The sequence below is a fragment of the Equus przewalskii genome, chromosome 11 (assembly GCF_037783145.1).
Source record: "Equus przewalskii isolate Varuska chromosome 11, EquPr2, whole genome shotgun sequence".
Classification (NCBI taxonomy): Eukaryota; Metazoa; Chordata; class Mammalia; order Perissodactyla; family Equidae; genus Equus; species Equus przewalskii.
The window spans coordinates 34,048,563-34,067,046 of NC_091841.1; the positions used below are offsets into that span (position 1 = coordinate 34,048,563).

At 59.2% G+C, this 18,484-nt stretch overlaps 1 protein-coding gene and 1 long non-coding RNA gene across 4 annotated transcripts in view; one reads left to right on the forward strand and one right to left on the reverse strand.

Moving 5' to 3' along the window:
• On the reverse strand, positions 1-6,423 carry LOC139074419 (uncharacterized). 2 transcript variants are annotated; one of them, XR_011524022.1, is made up of 6 exons: positions 5,893-6,423; positions 5,564-5,705; positions 3,767-5,346; positions 2,791-2,968; positions 2,396-2,498; positions 1-1,282 (listed from the first exon to the last, which is right to left on the reverse strand). It is a non-coding gene; the product is annotated as an uncharacterized lncRNA (long non-coding RNA). The 2 variants fall into 2 exon arrangements; XR_011524023.1 differs by lacking the exons at positions 2,396-2,498; positions 2,791-2,968; positions 5,893-6,423 and having other exon boundaries at positions 5,564-5,838.
• The window catches only part of ANO9 (anoctamin 9), a 19,204-nt gene continuing 3,270 nt past the window's right edge, over positions 2,551-18,484 (forward strand). Inside the window, exons 1-17 of one of the 2 annotated variants that reach the window (XM_070564558.1) lie at positions 2,551-2,687; positions 8,731-8,805; positions 8,902-9,027; positions 9,194-9,339; positions 10,516-10,562; positions 10,678-10,736; positions 10,819-10,892; positions 11,935-12,069; positions 12,204-12,300; positions 12,471-12,531; positions 12,656-12,738; positions 12,880-12,984; positions 13,072-13,230; positions 13,307-13,343; positions 13,605-13,716; positions 18,218-18,275; positions 18,379-18,476. In XM_070564558.1, the coding sequence (XP_070420659.1) occupies positions 2,682-2,687; positions 8,731-8,805; positions 8,902-9,027; positions 9,194-9,339; positions 10,516-10,562; positions 10,678-10,736; positions 10,819-10,892; positions 11,935-12,069; positions 12,204-12,300; positions 12,471-12,531; positions 12,656-12,738; positions 12,880-12,984; positions 13,072-13,230; positions 13,307-13,343; positions 13,605-13,716; positions 18,218-18,275; positions 18,379-18,476 (1,478 nt within the window). In that variant the 5' untranslated portion in view covers positions 2,551-2,681. Of the gene's footprint in view, positions 2,688-2,788; positions 2,954-8,730; positions 8,806-8,901; positions 9,028-9,193; positions 9,340-10,515; positions 10,563-10,677; positions 10,737-10,818; positions 10,893-11,934; positions 12,070-12,203; positions 12,301-12,470; positions 12,532-12,655; positions 12,739-12,879; positions 12,985-13,071; positions 13,231-13,306; positions 13,344-13,604; positions 13,717-18,217; positions 18,276-18,378; positions 18,477-18,484 lie in introns of those variants that run through there. The other variant, XM_070564559.1, reaches the window with a different exon arrangement.

An 18,484-nucleotide genomic window follows, 5' to 3' on the forward strand; every position in this document is an offset into this window, starting at 1 on the left:
TTTATTATGACAATAAAGTAAATTTAATAATAAAGTTTATAAAAGTGGTGTGTGGTGTTGTAGAAAATTCAAAGAAAGCAAACTAAAGCAAGAAAAGTATAATTCCACCGTCCGTAGTTCATATCATCCAGCAAATACAAATACCAAATGTTAAATCTGCTCTTCCAGTCTTTTAAGGCATTTTGACTGAGTTGAGATGAAAAATGAATATACGTTTGCAGTCGATGTTTTTTCACTTGACAGTATCAGCATCTTCCTATGTTCTCAGAGACTCTTTGAAAGCATCGTTTTCAATGGCTGCTTCATCAGAACACGAATTGACCACGTTTGCTCAGAGACTTCCCTGTCTTTGAACATCTAGGTCGTTTACAATTTTTGCCTCGAAGGACATATTTATACATGTTTTCATCCCGGATTTTGTTTTGGATAGTTTACAAAAAGTTAAATTAATAGACCAAAGTATAAACAATTGTAAGTCTTTCGATTCTGTTGTAGATTTGCTTTCTGAGTGGGCTGCACCTGTTTTCTCTCCAGCCCAGATGAGATGAGATCTGCCCTGACCTTCCATCCCTTAAGCGTCCCCTGGGGGCCTGGCCAGTGCTCCTCCCCCAGGCTGGGGATGCTGCCTTTGCCCCAAGGGCCCACAGGGGCCGGCTCTCTCGAGCAGCAAGGATCTCAATGTCACTCAGGTTCTCTCACACCCTCGGAAAGGTAGGAATGAGAAGAAGCAGTGTTTCTGAAGCAATAAAATTGGGAACGCCAAATAAAGAGAGCAGCTGTGTAGACACTTGAAATGATGTCTGACTCAGGGGTGACATCCATAATGCGCTGGAGGATTGGTTTATGGTAATGTAAACATCCACGGAGAAGGTCTTGAGCAGGACACTGGGAGTGGCAGAGTCCAGGAGCTGGCTGGCAATGTGGACCTTGAGTTCCGATTACTGGTGCTCAGAAACCCTTGCTGACTGTTTCCTGAACTCTTAGCCAGCATTTGAAGCCCTCTGGCCTGTGCAGAGACGTCGGGTTCGCCCAGTGTCCTTCACCTTCTTCCTTAGGAAAGACAATCACACTTCCCAGGCTTCCTTGCAGTAGGCCATGTGACTGACCACGTGAAGCGTGGTGGGCCCCTCCTTCACTCTTTCTTCTTCCTGCTGGCTCTAATGTGGATGTGATGTCCAGAGCTTGAGCAGCCATTTTGAACCATGTGGTGGAACCATGGGCTTAAGGTGGCAGAGCAACAAGTTAGTGCTAGTCCCAGACTGACCACTTCCAGACTTCATTTCTGGGAGAGAGAAATGTACTATCATCTGGGATTTTCCCTCACACCGATCTTAATGCATTTGTCCAAATCTGCTCCATCAGAGTTGCACAGGTTCTGTGCTGCCAGATCCCTCCCTTGTCTTTGCCACCTCCTACTTCACTCATGGTCTCTGCTGCTATCACAGCCTGCCATGGGGTCCCCCAAGCAGAAACATGGGTGGGGCCATGTTTTCCCTGGGGGAACCGGGAGCAAAGATGTCCACCCAAGTTCCAAACCTCAGGGTTGCATGGGCTGCATAATGCTGTACCCTGACACTAGGGGTGCTCCCTGCTCCCCTGTGACATTGGGGGTGCTCCCTGCCCCCATGACATTGTGGGAGCGCCCCGTGACCTTGGGGATGCTCCCTGCCCCCTGTGACATTGGGGGTGCTTCCTGCCCCCCATGACATCGTGGGTGCACCTCGTGACAGTGTGGGTGCTCCTTTCCCCCCTGTGACATTGGGGGTACCTCCTGCCTCCCCATGACATACATTGTGGGTGCTCCCCATGACATCGGGGTGCTCCCTGTCCCCTCGTGACATTGGGGTTGCCCTCCGCAACGGTGTGGGTGCTTCCTGCTCCCCACAGTTGCCCCCTGTGCTGCTCAGTGTTTCCGGGTATCTGGCTTGGCTGAACTCCTGCCCTGTGTCCTCAGCTTCAGAGCAGCTTTCAGAGTGCGGGCACCCCACCTCCCTGTTGGGGACAGTCTGCTGTCTCCCACGGGACAGTCTTCAGTTGCTGCCCTCAGGCCTCAGTTGTCCATGCAGCCTGGGGCCAGCCATGTGTCCTCAGGACCCCAAGGGCTCCCCTTCCTGAGCTGGGGTCCACAAAGCCAGGGCTCAGGGTGAGAGAAGACAGTTTCTTTTTGGGATCTGTCTCTTCCTCAATCCTCCATGCCCCAGTTTCTCCTCTAAGGGAATCAACACTGGACATGGGGGGTAGAGGTTTGGACACTCTGGAGGGGACCTGGGGAAGGTGAGTCCTGGTGTCAGGAAGAGTGATGGGGAGCAGGGGGCCAGGTGATACTGTTGGGTGCTCATGTGCCCCCCACCCTGCTTCCCCCCAGGAGGGGGATGCCTATCTAGCTCCGCCTTACCCTGGAAGCCCTCTGCAGGTGAACTTGAAGGCTCAGGTAGGGGGAGGGGTCCCCCGCCGGGCCTCCAGGAAGGTGTCTGAGGCCCGCTTGCTCCTCCCCATGCCTGCCGGCTCGGGACCAACGGAGGAGTAGGGAGGAGAGAGCAGGGAGGAGAGAGAGGCGGGGGGAGAGAAGGGTGAGTCCCACGCGGAAGTCAGGTAGACGCGCCGGGCGCCTCGCAGCCACACTCGGTACCCGCACCCCGACCGCCCGCCCTGCTGGCCCGGGACGTAGTGTGGCCATCAGCATGCAGGTGAGTCCCGGCTGCGCGGGGTCCACACCTGCGCCAGCTGCCGCAGGTGTTCCCAGCCACGCCCACCCGGCCTGGGCCAGCCCGCCAGCCCCACCAGCCTCACCTGGAGAGTGCCTGCTGAGTTCCCTGCAGCCCCGGGCCGGGCTGTGGTGTGGCGGCCAGAGCCCGGCGGAGCCCTGGGCTCCTGGGGTTTGGGGCAGGAAACAGGAGGGCAGCTTTCCGCCAGGCCAGCCAGGGATTCTGGGGACCCCCAGGCCGGGCTCTTGGTGAGTGTATGGGGCCTAGATGGGGAGGGCATGTTCCTCTTTGTCATCGTCCCCCTGCCGCCTCCCCACCCCCAGCCAGGGCAAGGACCCCCAGACCTTGCAGCTTTGCCCTGCAGCTGGCATCTGAGAGGCAAGGGACTGTGGCCTCCAAGGTGGGCTGACCTGGGGTTGGGGAGGCCCAGGGGACCAGCTGGGCCCTCTACTCCCTGGGGGTCCTGCCTCAGGTGGAGGTGGGGGCTGCTGGATTCTGATTCTGAGGGACAGAGCAGGAGGCTGTGGGGCCCCCCTTGGAGGTGGACAAGAGAACATCCTGGGAAGACATCCTTCCTCCCCTCTTGCAGGGAAGAGGTCGAGGAGGTGGGGGCCAGCGCCTGGGCAGCCTGGGGAGGAGACCCACGCAATGTGGGGGGAGAAGCCAGCCTCCCACTCTGCCTCTGCCCAGGGTGTCCTGAGCCTTTCCAGAGCCAGCTCTGGCACCCTGGCCACTCAGGCTGACCCAGGCACCCCTGCCAGCCCCTTCCTCCCATGCCAGCCCTCCCAGGGTGGAGGAGAAACTTGGGGGGACCGGGGTAGGGGAGAAGTCGCACTTGGTTTGGCTGAGGCGAGAGATCAGCCCTTTGGGCAGGTGCAGATGCAGACAGTGGGGAGGACCTGGTGGCCCCAGCCCCCGGCTGGATCTGAGCATACCCCTCCCGGCTCAGATCCCTTCCGCAGCCCCTCATTGCCCCCAGCTGAAGCCCAAGCTCCACAGCTGCCTGAGCAGCTCCATGGATCGCCCTCCATAACCCGGCTTCTGCCAACCCCTAGCCTCACCTTCCGGCAGCTCCCTTCTTGTTCTTTGTGCTTCTGCAAAGCTGAAGTGCCGAGGACAGAGTCCCTGGGTGTAGTAACTACCAAGTCCTTTCAGGTGCTGAGGACCAAGTCTCTGGGTGGTGCTGAGTACCAAGTTCCTTGCTGCCCGTCATGGTCTGTCCACACATTTCCCTCTCCCAGGAAGGCTGCCCCCACTTTTTCACCTCCTGCCAACCTCTTGCCCTACAAGGCTAAGCTCCAGGCTACCTCCCCTGCAAAGTAGGCACCTGCCCCTCCAGGCCCGTGTCTGCTCACACCATGCACTGCCCAAGAGGGCTGAACGCGGGGCGGGCTGCCTCGTCAGGGAGTGTCTGGGGTGGAGGGACACACGAAAGGATGAACTGACAGATGACGGACAGATGGATAGCTGAAGGGGGGCGCAGACGACCGGCTTGCGAAGCTGAGGAGGCAGGACCGGGGGGCATTTGCTCAGGGAGGGTGGTCACAGGGCGTCCGGGCTGGGCGAGCACGGATGGCCTTCTCTGTGTGTGGACATTGGTGGGGGCAGGCAGGTCCCCCTGCTGGACCATGAACCTGCAGCGTGCCCATGGGGCCAAGCCAGGAGGGCAGGGGTGTGACATGCCCCTCACACAAGGTGGGCTACGGAGGGCGAGGGGAGGCCCATGCGTGTTCTGTGTGCAGCTGGGTGACCTCACATGTGTGCTGCATGTTGCCCGCTGGGCCAGGCCTGGTCAGGACCTGGGTAGTGGTCACATCTACACAGCTGTCTCTTCCATCCCACTGGTGACCTGGAGGCCAGCCTGGGAAGGGCCAGGCAGGGGCAGGAGTCCCCAGCTCTGAATCTTCCTGTCCCCGTGAGGAGGGAGGGTCTCCCAGGAGCTGCAGCATCTCCAGAAGTTTCCCCATCCGGAGCCAGTGGTGAGCCCACCGGACTCTGGCCTGTGCCAGGCCTGGGACCCTGGCCCACTGCGTGTGTGGGCTGTAGGGGGTGGGGCTAGATGGACTGAAGGGAGATAACAGTGACCCCAGAGCCTGAATCCCTGATCTGTGTGCAGGGACGTGCCGGGGGTCCGCCCATGGCAGGGCTGGGACCCCTGAGGTGGAGTGTACAGGGGAGCCCCTGCCCTGGCTCAGGGATCTGGGAGCCTCATGGGCACATGTCTTCCTGGAGGTGGGGCTGGTGGCCGGGGCATGGGGGTCCTGGACAGCCCGCTTCGGGCGCATGTAGCAGTCTGCTTGGCTGGAGGTGGGCTTGGATGGGGATGCTGACCCGAGTGGACAGGAAGCAGATTCTCAGAGCCTGCTCTCTGTCTGGCTGTGGACCAACCTGGCTGCTCCTGTGGCTGCTGGCCCATCGCCGAGGAGGGACCAGGCGGTGATGAGGCAGCCCTCAGGTGTGCGTGTAGCTTTGCTCTTGGGGGTTCTCCCTGTCCAGTGGTCCGAATCAATGGTGGGGGCCAGTGCCTGGCGGACACCTTAGGCGGCATCACTCTCCACTGATCCAGATAGCATACGAGTCCCCAGGGGAGATTGAGTCAGCCTTTTCCAAGAGGCTCTGGGTAACCGTCCCAAAGCTGTCTCTGGTGGGGCAAGGGGTTGTCTGTGAATTGGGAGCTGCACCAGGTCCAGCAGCCTCATTTCTGGGGCCACTAAGGGCTGACCTCCCACCTCAACCTTTGATGGTCCCTCATGGCCACCCCTTCTTCCCAGGCTCCTTCCTCCTGCCAGCATCCCAAAGTCCTACCCAGTCTGGCTTCCCTGAGCTGCCCCTTCCCGCCCTGGGGTCCCCTCTCCCACCCCTGATTGTCCTGCATGGTCTTCAGTCTCCGCCCTGCTAATATTAGGGGTCTCTCCTTCCAGCCTCTGCCAGAGGAGCTCGGTCCCGGGCACAGGGGGCATAGGGAGGGCCCTCCAGGGTCTGAAGCCAGCACTGGAGCTCCTGAAAACACAAGGATCCATTTCACTGACAAATTTCTTCAGCACGACACTTACTGAGCCCTATGGTGGGCAAGTCACAGAGCTGAATGCTGGTGACACAAACGTCCCCGGTCCCCTCCAGCCAATACTTACTCTCTTCCCTGAGACAGAGGCGCCTCAGCCCGGGACCCCTGCCCCTCCCTGCAAACCTGTCTGTGAACGGCCAGTTTCTCCTCTGGCTGGAGACGGGGGAGAAGTTTCAGGTCTTGCCGGCCACACCTGAGCTGAGGGATCTGTGGGTGTCGGTGTCGTGGGAGGGCAGAGCGCCCGGGAGCAGAGAAGGTGATGCTGGCGGGGCGGAGACGGCTTAGTGGGAGACCTGCGCCGGGCAAAAGGCCAGGGTGAGCCCACCCCAGGTGATTCCCACGGGGCGAGAATCTCAAGGCCCAGGCAGGAGCCGCAAGTGGGTTTGGGGCACCAGACGGCATCTACACTGGCCTGTCTCCACATGACTGTGACATCCGGTGCCTTAGAACCTGCAGTCCGTGGTTGGATTTGATGTATTTCCTGGCTTCTGTGATTGAGAAAGAGGGGGCCCAGGCTGTCCCGGAGCCAGCAGTGCTGGGTGGGCATGGGGTGGGGGCGGGCGGGTGGAGCAAGGTTGCAGTTTTAGCGAAACAAAGTAAAAAACAGACACCTACTTAAATTGAGTTCCACATAAACAATGACCTTTTCAGTATAAGTATGTCCCATGCAATAATTGAGACATACTTATACGAAAAGTGTTTGTTGTTTATTGGAAATTCAAGTGTGACTGGACGGCCTACATTTCACATGGCAGCCCTCGAGACAGACTGGGTGGAGCAGTCCAGTGGGGCTTCCTGGAGGAGGCGGGTCTAGAGCTGGGCAGGAATGTGGTTGGGAAAGGGAAGGGATAGCAGGTGGGAAGACCAGCAGGGGCAGCAGAGAAGACGGGTGGTGGAGTAGGGTGCGGTGCAGTGGGAACCACCTTGCACCAGGCTGAGGGCTCAGCCGGGGAGGAGCAGGGCCTTGCTGGGGCTGTGGGGGTGTAGGCTGGCAGGAGCCCAGGGCCAGTGGGGGCCATGGAGGGGTGAGCGGTGCCCAAACCTGCCAGCTGGTCAGGGCAAGGTGGGGTACTCAGACAGACACAGCCCCCACAGTGGCCCCCACACCCAGTCCCCTGGGACGCAGCAGGGTCCCTGTCCCTCCGGGATCCATGTGCCTCTGGGAGCTGCCAGCTGGGACGCGGCTAGGGTCCCTCTCACTGGCGCACACACAGCGTGCTCACGCCACGCTGGGGCCACAGGATGCCCTGTGCATGGGGTGAAGGCCCTCAGGGCAGATACCATCACTGTCTGAGGTGGAAGAGGTAGATGACCTGGCCCGAGGGCAGTGGCGTTGGCATCCCCTGGCTCTCGGCTCCAAAGTCAGCGTCATCTCCTGGCTCCTTGGCCTGGGGCGCCCCCTGCCTGACCTGCTCTGACCATGTGCCCTTGTCCCCACCTCCCGCATCCCCCACCCCTCAGCCATGCGGCTCCCCCAGCGAAGGGGCCTGGTCACTTTGTCCTGGCCTCAGTGCCTGCTGTCCATTTGCTCACTGAGCATGAGCCAGGCCTGAGCCCACGCCCACCCAGACGCTGACCCCAGCACACCCAGCTCCCTGTTCCTGTGTGTGCACTTTTAGCACAGCTGTAAGAATTCCTGAAGGGCTATGGAGATGGTACAAGGTCCCCTCTGCCCTTCGCCCCACCTCCCCAACGTCAGCGCTCCACCACCTGAGGCACCCAATGCCGCCCCCTTGACCAGCTTTCCGTGTGTGTCCTTTCCTGTGGCTGGTCCTTGCAGGATCCCACATGGCACGTATCGTCATGTCTTCTTGGCACCCCACCGCGTCCATGACAGTCCCTGTGTCCCTCTTTGTCCTTGTCCTCCTGACTCTCAAGTCTGCTCGGGCTCTGGGGAAAGTCCCTCTGAGGTCTCCTCATGCTGAGACAGGACCAGAGGTTCAGGGAGGGGACCACATACTATGACCTCACATCCTGTCAGGGGGTCCCTGACATCCCAATGATGTCACCGTGACTTGACCTTCATCACCAGGGTCGAGGGGCATCTGCCGGGTCCTCCTCTGCAAAGTGACTGCCTTTCCCTCCCGCGCTTTCTCCATTAGTCACTAAGTCCAGCCCACACTCCCTGAGGGATAATGAGCGAATGTGTGACATTTGTTGATGCTGCCACAAGGATAAACAGATACTCAGGGAGAGACTGGGAGGCTGTGCACATATTCGCTTCCTCCTTCAGGTTCTGCCCACTGACCTTGGCATCCATCTGTCCGTCCGTCCTGGGTGTGCCCACAGCAGTTACTTCTGTGGGGCTCCCATCAGACTCACCATTACCCAATTCAGTACCGTGTCGTTGGTCCCTGACACCCCGCAGCTGCCCACTCGTGCGCCTGTGGTGTGATCTTCCACCGCGTCACAGAGTCTCGTCCACCCGCCCGCCCGCCGATGGGAATCTGGGTTCCCTCCACAGTTTTGATGTGAAATATGCTGCTGTGAGCACCCCGTCCACGCCTCCAGGGGCGGCTGGGCCAGGCCGGGCCGTAGGGTCTGGGATGTTTGATTTTGTTTCACAAATTCATGCACCGACGTGCACCACGGCAATACACAGGGATTCCAATGATTTGCTGCTGTCTGACCCAAAAACGCCTGTGACCAGGGGCCTAGGAGGCGCCACCTCCTGGTCACTGGCCCTGCGTTTTCCTGATGGGCCACCACCTGAGCACCCTCTCCTGTGAGACCCTTTGCTTCTCTGTCTGTCCATCCATCCTGTCTCATGCGTTTCAGGGGCTCTTGGTGTAGATTCCCAAAGACACCTTCACTGCTTGTCTGTGTCGCACCCCTGGAGCCCGGCCGCAGCTGGACGGTCCTCTTGTTTCCCACCTCCCCCTTCTGTTCTCGCCCCTGGTGCTGGAGGCCTGGCCCAGGAGCTTAGCAATGAGCCCGTCCCTCTGTCTGCCCCCACCTCAGGGGGAAGAGAGCCTCCAGTTCCTGGGGGGGACCGAAGGGGACAGCTTCCCACTGGTAGAGATCAATACTTGTGAGGTGAGTCTCGCTCGGACCCTTGGGAGGGGTCTCACCCCCTCCCCCTGCCCTGTGCCTGGCCCACCCCGTGCCTGGTCCCACACCTTCCTCCTCCAGACTGAGGCCTCTGAGCAGTGGGATTATGTGCTTGTGGCCGATCAGCGCACCCAGAGAAACCCCAGGCAGGCCCACCAGCAGCAGCGGTTCTTGGAGGAGCTCAGCAGAAAGGGCTTCCATCACAAGGTGGGCTGGCTGAGGCCCGGTGCCATGCGAGGGTCATCGGATCTGGGTGGGTCCTGTGGGGGAGTCTGGGGAGGTGGCCTGTGACCTTCTGCCTGAGGTGGCAGTGGACGAAGGGGCAAGGGTTCTGAGGTGGTGTAGCGGGTCCCGTGCGGTGTCCTGCCCCCAGAAGTTGCAGGACAAGGAGAAGATATTCTTCGGGATCCGAGCCGACAGCAGGATCTTCAACCTGTACCGCACGCTCCTCCTGGAGCCTGAGAATCCTGCCCCCGGAATGGAGCCGGCCACACTGACCCCCATCCCAGCCACCACCAGGTGAGAGCTGGCCCAGAGCCTGGCCAGGAGGAGCCCTGCCGCCCACATGCCCTGTCCAGGCAGCGAGGCTCCCAGGCGTGGTCTCAGGGTGGGGCCTTGGGGCAGTTTTGTCTCTGTGATAAGGGATGAAGGCCCTTCTCACCTCTTGAGGTGTCCTGAAGGTTACACATGACTGGGTCCCCAGGACCCAGAGGAGAAACCAGCCTTAAAGGGCCAGCAGCATTTGGAGAGGCTGAGGGGATCCTCTCAGCCGTCCCTCCTGGCTCTGAGGTCGTCCCGCACAGACCCCAGATGTGGGTTCCCACCTCGCCCCTCCTGACCGAATGCCCTTCCCTGGACTTCTGTCCCGACCTCCATACACCCACCGCCTCCTCTGTCTCCAAGCACCACTTCTCCCCTTGACCCTCCAGTCCTCCCAGCCAGCCCTCCCTACTCCCTTCCCCACCACCTGCCCAGCGGGCCCAGGCCCCGCCAGCCCAGCTGGGACCCGGCAGGTAGAGATGGCAAAGAACGCTCCAAAATTTGGATTCAAGACAACAGGGGGCCTCCTGTGAACACAGGAGAACTGGCTGGTCGTGGGGAGGCAAGGGGAGGACGGATGAGGAGAGGCACCTTGATGGGGCCTGGGAGGAACAGGCTGTGGAGAGTGCCCTGGGACACCCGAGGGACAGCGTCTCACAGGAAGATGTTTTAGAGGAGCATAGCTCTCTAGTCAGGTGCCGCTGTGCTACTTCCTGGCTGTGTGGCCTTGGGCAAGTTACTCAGCCTCTCTGAGCCTCAGTCTCCCCACAGGCAAGATGGCTCACGGGGTATAAAGAGGATTCATGCACATAAAGGTGTAGGGTGTGCCCTGGACAAATGGGGGCTCCAGGTGGGAGGTGTGATTGGAGGTGGGGGGTCTGGGCTGAGTGTTGGGGTCCTGGGAGGAGAGGGACCATCCCTGAGGGAGCCTCACCCTGGAGCCACGGGGCGGCTGGACCCTGGGAGGATTTAAGGAGGTGGGGGGTAAGCTCATGGTGGGCTCCACTGAGTCCTGGATTCTGGGCTCTGGTCAGGCGGTCAGGGCAGGTGGGCTGGGGGCTCTGCCAGGATGGAGAGGGGCCTGAGCCAGGCCAGACAGAGGGCGGGGTCCACCGAGGCCACATGGGCCATCCTGAACCAGCTCCTGTGTTCCAGAATCCGAATCGTCAACTTCATCCTGAAAAGCAAAATGGCAGCCGGCGGTAAGGACGGGATGGGCAGGGGGCCTGCACGGTGGCCACCAGGACGTAGGGAGGAGATAGCAGGTCCTCCTCGCCCCTCACTCCTCTCTGACCCGAGACTCCCCGTGACCCCCAGACACCTTTGAGGATTTGGTGAAGGACGGGGTCTTTGAGACCAGCTTCCCACTACACAAGGTGAGGGGTGAGCCGGCTGGGAGAGGGCCTGAGGGCGGGACGTGGAGGCAGGAAGCTCTCACTGTCTGCCACCTATGCCCAGAGGGAGGAGGACCTGATAAAGAAATGGGCCCAGTGGAGAAACATGTTCCACAAGCAGCCGATTGATGAAATCAGGTAATGCTGCCCCAAGCAAGTCACCTGTGCCCCCATAGACACACCTGTGCCCCCACAGATGCACCTGTACCCCCACAGACGCACCTGTACCCCTACAGATGCACCTATGCACACCACAGACGTACCTGTACCCCCACAGACACACCTGTGCACACCACAGACCCACCTGTGCTCCCACAGACGCACCTGTGCCCCCTACAGATGCACCAGTGCCCCCACAAACGTACCTGTACCCCCACAGATGCACCTGTGCACACCACAGATGCACCTGTGCGCATCACAGATGCACCAGTGCCCCCTACAGATGCACCTGTGCCCCATATAGACGTACCTGTGCACACCAAAAACGCACCTGTACCCCCACAGATGCACCTGTGCGCATCACAGATGCACCAGTGCCCCCTACAGATGCACCTGTGCCCCATATAGACGTACCTGTGCACACCAAAAACGCACCTGTACCCCCACAGATGCACCTGTGCACACCACAGATGCACCTATACCCCCACAGACACACCTGTGCCCCCTACAGATGCACCAGTGCCCCCATAGATGCACCTGTACCCCCACAGATGAACCTGTGCACACCACAGATGCACCAGTGCCCCCTACAGATGCACCTGTGCCCCATACAGATGCACCTGTGCACACCAGACACACCTGTGCTCCATACAGATGCACTTGTGCACACCACAGACGTACCTGTGCCTCCCACAAATGCACCTGTGCACACCACAGACACACCTGTGCCCCCCACAATTGCACCTGTGCCCCCTACAGACGCACCTGTGCACACCACAAATGCACCTGCGCCTCCCACAGACACACCTGCACCCCCCACAGATGCACCCGTGCCTCCTATAAACACACCTGTGACCCCCAGGACACACCTGTACCCCCCACGGACGCACCTGTGCCCACACTGGCACACTGATGCCATCACTACAACACTCCTTGCCCCCACATGTGTCACGCCCACCCAGGCGCTGGCGTGTGACGTCACCCCTGGGGGGTGGCTCTGACGGGGCAGCTGTGGCCATAGGGACTACTTCGGTGAGAAAGTGGCGCTGTACTTCGCCTGGCTTGGCTGGTACACCTACATGCTGGTGCCTGCCGCAGTGGTGGGCGTCCTCATCTTCCTGAGTGGCTTCGCCCTGTTCGACACCAGCCAGATCAGGTGGGAGGCTGGGCTGGGGGCTGGGAGGGGGTCCCGGGGCCAGAGATGGGGTGCAGCGGGGTTGGGGCTGGGGGCAGGGGCAGGAGGGGCCTGTGTCAGAGAAGAGCCCACACCAGCCATGCCTGCACCCCCAGCAAGGAGATCTGCGAGGCCCACGACATCTTCATGTGCCCTCGTGGCGACCACAGCCGCAAGTACCACCGGCTCTCAGACACCTGCACCTTTGCCAAGGTTTGCCACCTGGGGCCTGGCTCACCCTGCAGGAGAGGCCTGGCCTGTCCTCCCAGAGAAGGGGAAGCCGAGGTTGGGTCCCTGCAGAGCTGGGCTCACCCGTCCCCCCGGGGGGGGATGATGGGTCAGGGGAGGCGGCCCCCAGGCCACACATGTGCCTCTCTCCCCAGCTCACCCACCTCTTCGACAACGACGGCACGGTGCTGTTTGCCATCTTCATGGCTGTGTGGGGTAAGTCACCTCAGGGGAGCTGGCCTGAGCTCCAGGGCCACTCCTGCCCCCAGGCCCCTGGGCCGCCACCCCCACTCCCATCCCAGGGACACCCTGTGATGCCTCTCTGTGCTCCCGGCTGCAGCCACGGTGTTCCTGGAGATCTGGAAGCGGCAGCGCGCCCGTGTGGTCCTGCACTGGGACCTGTATGGGTGGGACGAGGACCAGGTGAGTCGGGGCAGGTGTCCAGGGCCGTGTGGCCACAGTCCTGGGTCTGCCGTGGCGGGGAGTGTGCCCATGTCAGAGGCATGTGCATCTGTGTCTGAGGCGGGGGTCCCATGTCTGCGCTGTGTCTGGCGCCCTCTGCAGGAGGAAATGGCGCTCCAGCTGATTAACTGCCCCGACTACACGCTCCAGCCGTACCAGCACTCCTACCTGCGAAGCACCGCCATCCTCGTCCTGTCTCTGCTCATGGTAGTCCTGGGGGACCCGCAGCACGGCTGGGGCCCGGGCTGGGGACGGCACTCCTGAGGCCTACCATCCTGGCCGCCCCTCCTGCAGATCTGCTTCCTGATCGGAATGGCCCACGTCCTGGTGGTCTACCGCGTGCTGGTCACCGCCCTCTTCAGCAACTTGCCCATCCTTGGGGAGCAGGTGACCACGGCCGTGGTGGTGACTGGAGCCCTGGTGCACTACGTGACCATCCTCATCATGACCAAGGTGGGAGCGTGGGCAGGGGAGGGTGGGGAGGACCCTGCTGAGGCCCCAGTGAGCCTGCCGGTCTCCCCTCCCGCAGGTCAACAAGTGGGTGGCACTGAAGCTCTGCAACTTTGGTGAGATGAGGGCCCAGCCCCCTCTGGCTTCTACGGGAACCACAGGAAGCGGATGGGAGGATTCAGGGCTGGGGTCCTGGAGGCCGGGGAGGGGCCTTCCTGCTGTCTCTGTCGCCACTCCCATGAGAGGGCAGGGGCGCACACCTGGGAGACAGGTGAGGGGCGCAGATGCCCCTGAGTTGGCAGGATAGGGACTGGTGGGGTGTGGGGCTGCCGTCGGGGCGAGGGGTGGGTGCGGGACAGCCCCACGTCTTCTTCCAGAGAAGCCCAGGACCTTCTCGGAGCGAGAGAGGAAGTTTACCATCAAGTTCTTCACCCTGCAATTCTTCGTGCACTTCTCCTCTCTCATCTACATTGCCTTCATCCTGGGCAGGTGGGCCACCACCCCGCACCCCTCCAACTTGCCTCTCCCCCCTTAAAGGTGGAAATACCTGCTCCTTCTAATTCTAAAAGAATTCACGCTCAGAACAAGTGGAGACCCAGCATAGAAATGCGTGAAGGGAGCCCGGACTCTCCAGTCCCCGTCCCCGGAGGTGACCCTGTAGCCGGTCAGTGGGTCTGCCTGGCTTTACTACACGTTTAAGTCACACACATACGCCCAGTGACATAAACTGTTCTGTCTTCTGAACACCTCCATCTGCTTTCCGCGCTGGACACACAGTGCGGGCATCAGCCGCATCCGCATCGGGGCCAGGCCTCCTTTTAAAACCCACCGCGAGCGCTCTTCCTGGGATGTGCTGGGGTGCACAGACCCCTCAGGTGGTGCATGTTTCGGTGACTTCTGGTTTCGAGCTTTATCCATAAAGCTGCAGTGAGCGTCCCACACGACACGCACGCATACTCGCTCACACTCCCCTCACCTCCCCAGTCAAAGTGAAACGAATCCTTCAGATTCCGTCAGTATACTTTTTTGTCTTTTCTGAAAATAATTGTTCCATTTGTTCTGGGTTTGCTTAGGGTTTGTAAAGTGCATACACATTGCCAATGAATCCCAAACTCTCTACCAGAACTTTAAAAAACCCCAACCCCTCCCAGTACGTCCAGAGCTGTGGGGCATCCCTCTCTGGCCCTGGAGGGCCGTGTTTGGCCCTCCGTCCTGGGAAGCCCTCAGTGTCCGCCACGTAGGAGCCGGGTTCTCCCGAGAAAGGCGGATGGAGAATCCGATGTGCATAGCTTCCCCTTCACGGGGGGCCGGACCGAGCGCTTGCTGGAGACAGAATTTCAGGCAGACAGTGTTTTCCTGACTTCAGAAGGGTTTTTGTCTCCGGCATGCAGCATGCATTCTGCAGGCCCCACCTGATTGCAGTCCTGACTCTGCACACCCAACCCATCCCGGCCTCTGAGGTCGCAGCCCTGCGTCTCGGTGGGTCTTCTCCATCCCACACACTTCGGCGCTGGCTTCTCTGCTCTGCCTCACCAGCTTGCTCTCCCTGGATGATCTCCACCGTCACACAAATGTGCGTCCCCTTCCTCAAGGAAGCCTCTCCCCTCACGTCCTTCCTGCTCTCCCTCCTCAGCACCGGCCGCCCCCTCCCCTGCTGGCTCTCCCCCCTCTCTGACTCCAGCTGTCCCCACGCCCAGGCTCTGTCTGTGACTGCAGGCACCATCACAGACACCACCTGGACACACCAGCGAGGCCGCACGCCCCCACCCAGGCCTCTCCCTGGAGTCCAGACTCAGACCCAGCTGCCCCTCGGCACCCCCACACAATGCCTCGCAGGCGCCCCAACCTTACCGCGTCCACAGCTCATCCCCCATCGCCCGCCTTCCATACTCCACTCTTCCAGCACCTGCCCTGCTTCCCTCCGTCACCCTCCTGTCCAGGACGCGTCCCAGGGGGCATGGGTGCTTGTCCATCACTGAGTGCTCAGCGCCCACAGCAGGCCTGGCGTGCGGACTCCAGTCGGGCAGCTGAGAGGGTGTCATGCCGGAGCCTCCATCCTCCGGTCCCTCTCATGTCTGACGACGCCTGCTTTCGTGCCCTGCCCCTCCTCCAGGATCCTTCCTGTTAGGAAACTGGGCCTTCTGAATTCACCACCTAATTTTCTTTGTTTTCTTCCATTTTTGTTCCAGCTTCTGTGAGTTTTCTCACCTGTGTCCCAGCCCTCTGGCTGAACATCCTACGCCTGTTTGCATCCTTAGTCTCAGGTGCTCCTTTCGACGTCTGCAGGCTCCCCACAGCCTGCCCCTCGTGCTGCCTGTATGGCTGTCCTTGTCTGAGGACGGGGCCTCTGTCTTTTTCTTCCCCTCTGGCGTCGCGTCTGTTCTTTCCAAGCTTCTTGGATGCTCTTCCTTTGATTGGTCTCTGATTTTGATGTCAGAGACTTTCTTAAACGTCCTCGATTCTGGGCCACCTGTCCGTAACTGAGAAAGGTGTGTGCCAGTGGCTTTGCTCTGGGCCACGTGTCTCCCATCAGACCTCTTGCTCCATTGGTCCCTGGAGGGGAATTCCTGGTCTCCTGCCTGGAGGCGGAAGGACGCTTGTTGGTGTGCTGGGAGCTCAGCTGGGGCGGGGACAGTATGGGATCACAGCGTGCACCCGACATGTTCTATCTTAGGTGCCACAGGTTCATCAGCTCTGATCCGCACAGCAGCCCATGGGATAGGGACTCTCTGATCCTTGTCTTACAGATGAGATGACTGAGGCCCAGAGAGGTTAAGAAACTACCTAAGGGTCACACAGTCTGTAGGTGGAGGAGCAGACAGAGGCCAGAGGGTGTGGTTCCAGAGCTCAGGTCCTCCAGCCTTGCTTGTGTTTGCTGCCTCTGTGGGCGAGGTCTCTGAGAAAAGAGGCACAGCTCCAGCTCGTTACTCTGGAGGCAGAGTTCCTTTTTTATGTCCCGAGGCTTGTCACATGTTCTTTTATGGTGTCTGCTTCTCATGCCCCGCTTGAAAAGGCCTCCCCCTCCTCAGGATTAGAAACCTGTTCAGCTGTGATTTCCTTTAGATGTTTATGGTTTCGGCATTTTAAGCCTTCAAACCTTTGATTCGTAAGGAACTTGTCCTGCTGTGAGGGACCCTGTTTTATTTTTTCCGAATGAAAGCCAGCCATCCCCAAGCTGTATGTGGCCACTGCATCACCCCCCTCGCCCCTCGTCAGACACCGCAGGCCCTGCTTGCTCGCGTCCAGCCTCTCTGGCTGTGTCACCCCGGCACCTTCCTGTGATAAGTGTTGTTTCACAGCTTCGCTTTTAGGCAGGGCCAGCATTCACGACTCTTCTTTTCCACTGTTGCTTGATTACGGTTATTTACACGTTTATTATTCCAGGTCGACTTTAGAATCCTTTTGTCCAACTACATCGAAATTCTGTGGGATTTAGCTTCAGATTGCAGTAAAGGTATACATTCTTTCAGGGAGAATCAACATGGATTCCCTATTAGTTTCCTGTGGCTGCCGTAATGAATGCCCACAACTCTGGCTTTAAACAACACAGATTTATTACCGTACGGTTCTGGAGGCCAGAAGTCCAAGAGGGGTCTCCCTGGGCCAAGATCAAGGTGTGGGTGGGGCTGTCTGCCCGGGGCCTTGGGGGAGCACCTGCTCGCCTTTTCAGCCTCTGCAGTTGCCTGCCTTCCTCCGCTCCTGGCCCCTTCCTCCTCCACCCTCAGAGCCAGCAGCTCAGGCTGCGTCCTTCTCACCCACCGTCTCTCTGGCTCTCCCTCTTCCTGACTTAACGACCTTGTGATCACCGTGCAAGCCTGGATAAGCCCAGATAAACCCGGATAAGCCCGGATAAACCTGATAATCCCTGCATTGTAAGGCCAGCTCATTGGCCACCGTGACACCCTCTGCCGTGTAAGATAACATACTCTCGGGCTCCAGCAATTAGGATGTGGACGTTTTCGGGGGCCCATCCTTCCATCAGAAAATATAATCTATTCGTGTCTTTTTTTATGTTCTTTTTAAAATTTTTTAAATTTAAGATGGGCACCTGAGCTAACATCTGTTGCCAATCTTTTTTTCTTCTTCTTCTTCTCCCCAAAGCCCCCCAGTACCTAGTTGTCTATTCTACTTGTGAGTGCCTCTGGCTGGGCTATGTGGGATGCCACCTCAGCATGGCCTGATGAGCAGTGCCATGTCCACGCCCGGGATCCGAACCAACAAAACCCTGGGCTGCTGAAGTGGAGCACGCGAACTTAATCACTCGGCCATGGGGCCGGCCCCTTTCATGTTCTTTAGTCGTTTTACGGTTTCCTTCACCTGGGTCCCACTGAGTTCCTGTGAATCTCACTCTAGTTATTTTATAATTTTTGCCTGCATCTGTGACGGTTATGTCCTCCTGCCACGGTGCCCAGGATTTTCTTGCATCCAGGAAAGCAAGCAGAGCTTGACAGCAATTTTGTCTCCACTCTGAGCATTTGTCCGCTGTTTTATCCACCCAACCTCTCAGTTGATTTATTTTGTTTTTCCAGGTATATAATCATGTTTCCTAAAATAGTAATTTTTCCCGTTGCAAATTTATACAGTTCCAGCAGCGAGTTAAGTAACGGTTGTCGTGAACTGGAACAGGAGTGCTTCCAGGGTTTCACCGTTGGGTATGAGCGGAACTTTGGTTTAACATAGCTTATGTTTTTTACCATGTTACGGAGAGCAGGTGATTTCCACACAAAGTAACCCCAAGTGCACAGCTTCCATGGGGGAGAAACTGAGGTCACTGTCACAGGCCTGTCTGGGACGTGCATCTGCACGTGTGAGTGAATGCAGAGAGGGTGCGTCTGGGTGTCAGCCGTGCCTCCAGCACCAGCCTCTGCTCACCTGCGGGGCGGGCGTCTCTCCTTCCTGCCTACAGCACCCTCTGTCCTCTGCCCCACGCCCACCCAGTCAGAGGCCAGCTGCCACCTCCTCCCCACTCTCAGCCTCACTGTCCTTCTAGGATCAACGGTCACCCTGGGAAGTCCGTGCGCCTGGCGGGGTTGTGGAAGCTGGAGGAGGTCAGTCTGTCCTGGATGCCTCACTGCCATGTCCCTGACCTACCCTTCCTCCCGGGCCTCCCCCCACACCCTCCTGCCTGACCTCCCACTACTGACCCCACAGTGCCATCTCAGTGGCTGCATGATGGACCTCTTCGTGCAGATGGCCATCATCATGGGTCTGAAACAGACGCTCAGCAACTGCGTGGAGTACCTGTGCCCGTGAGGAC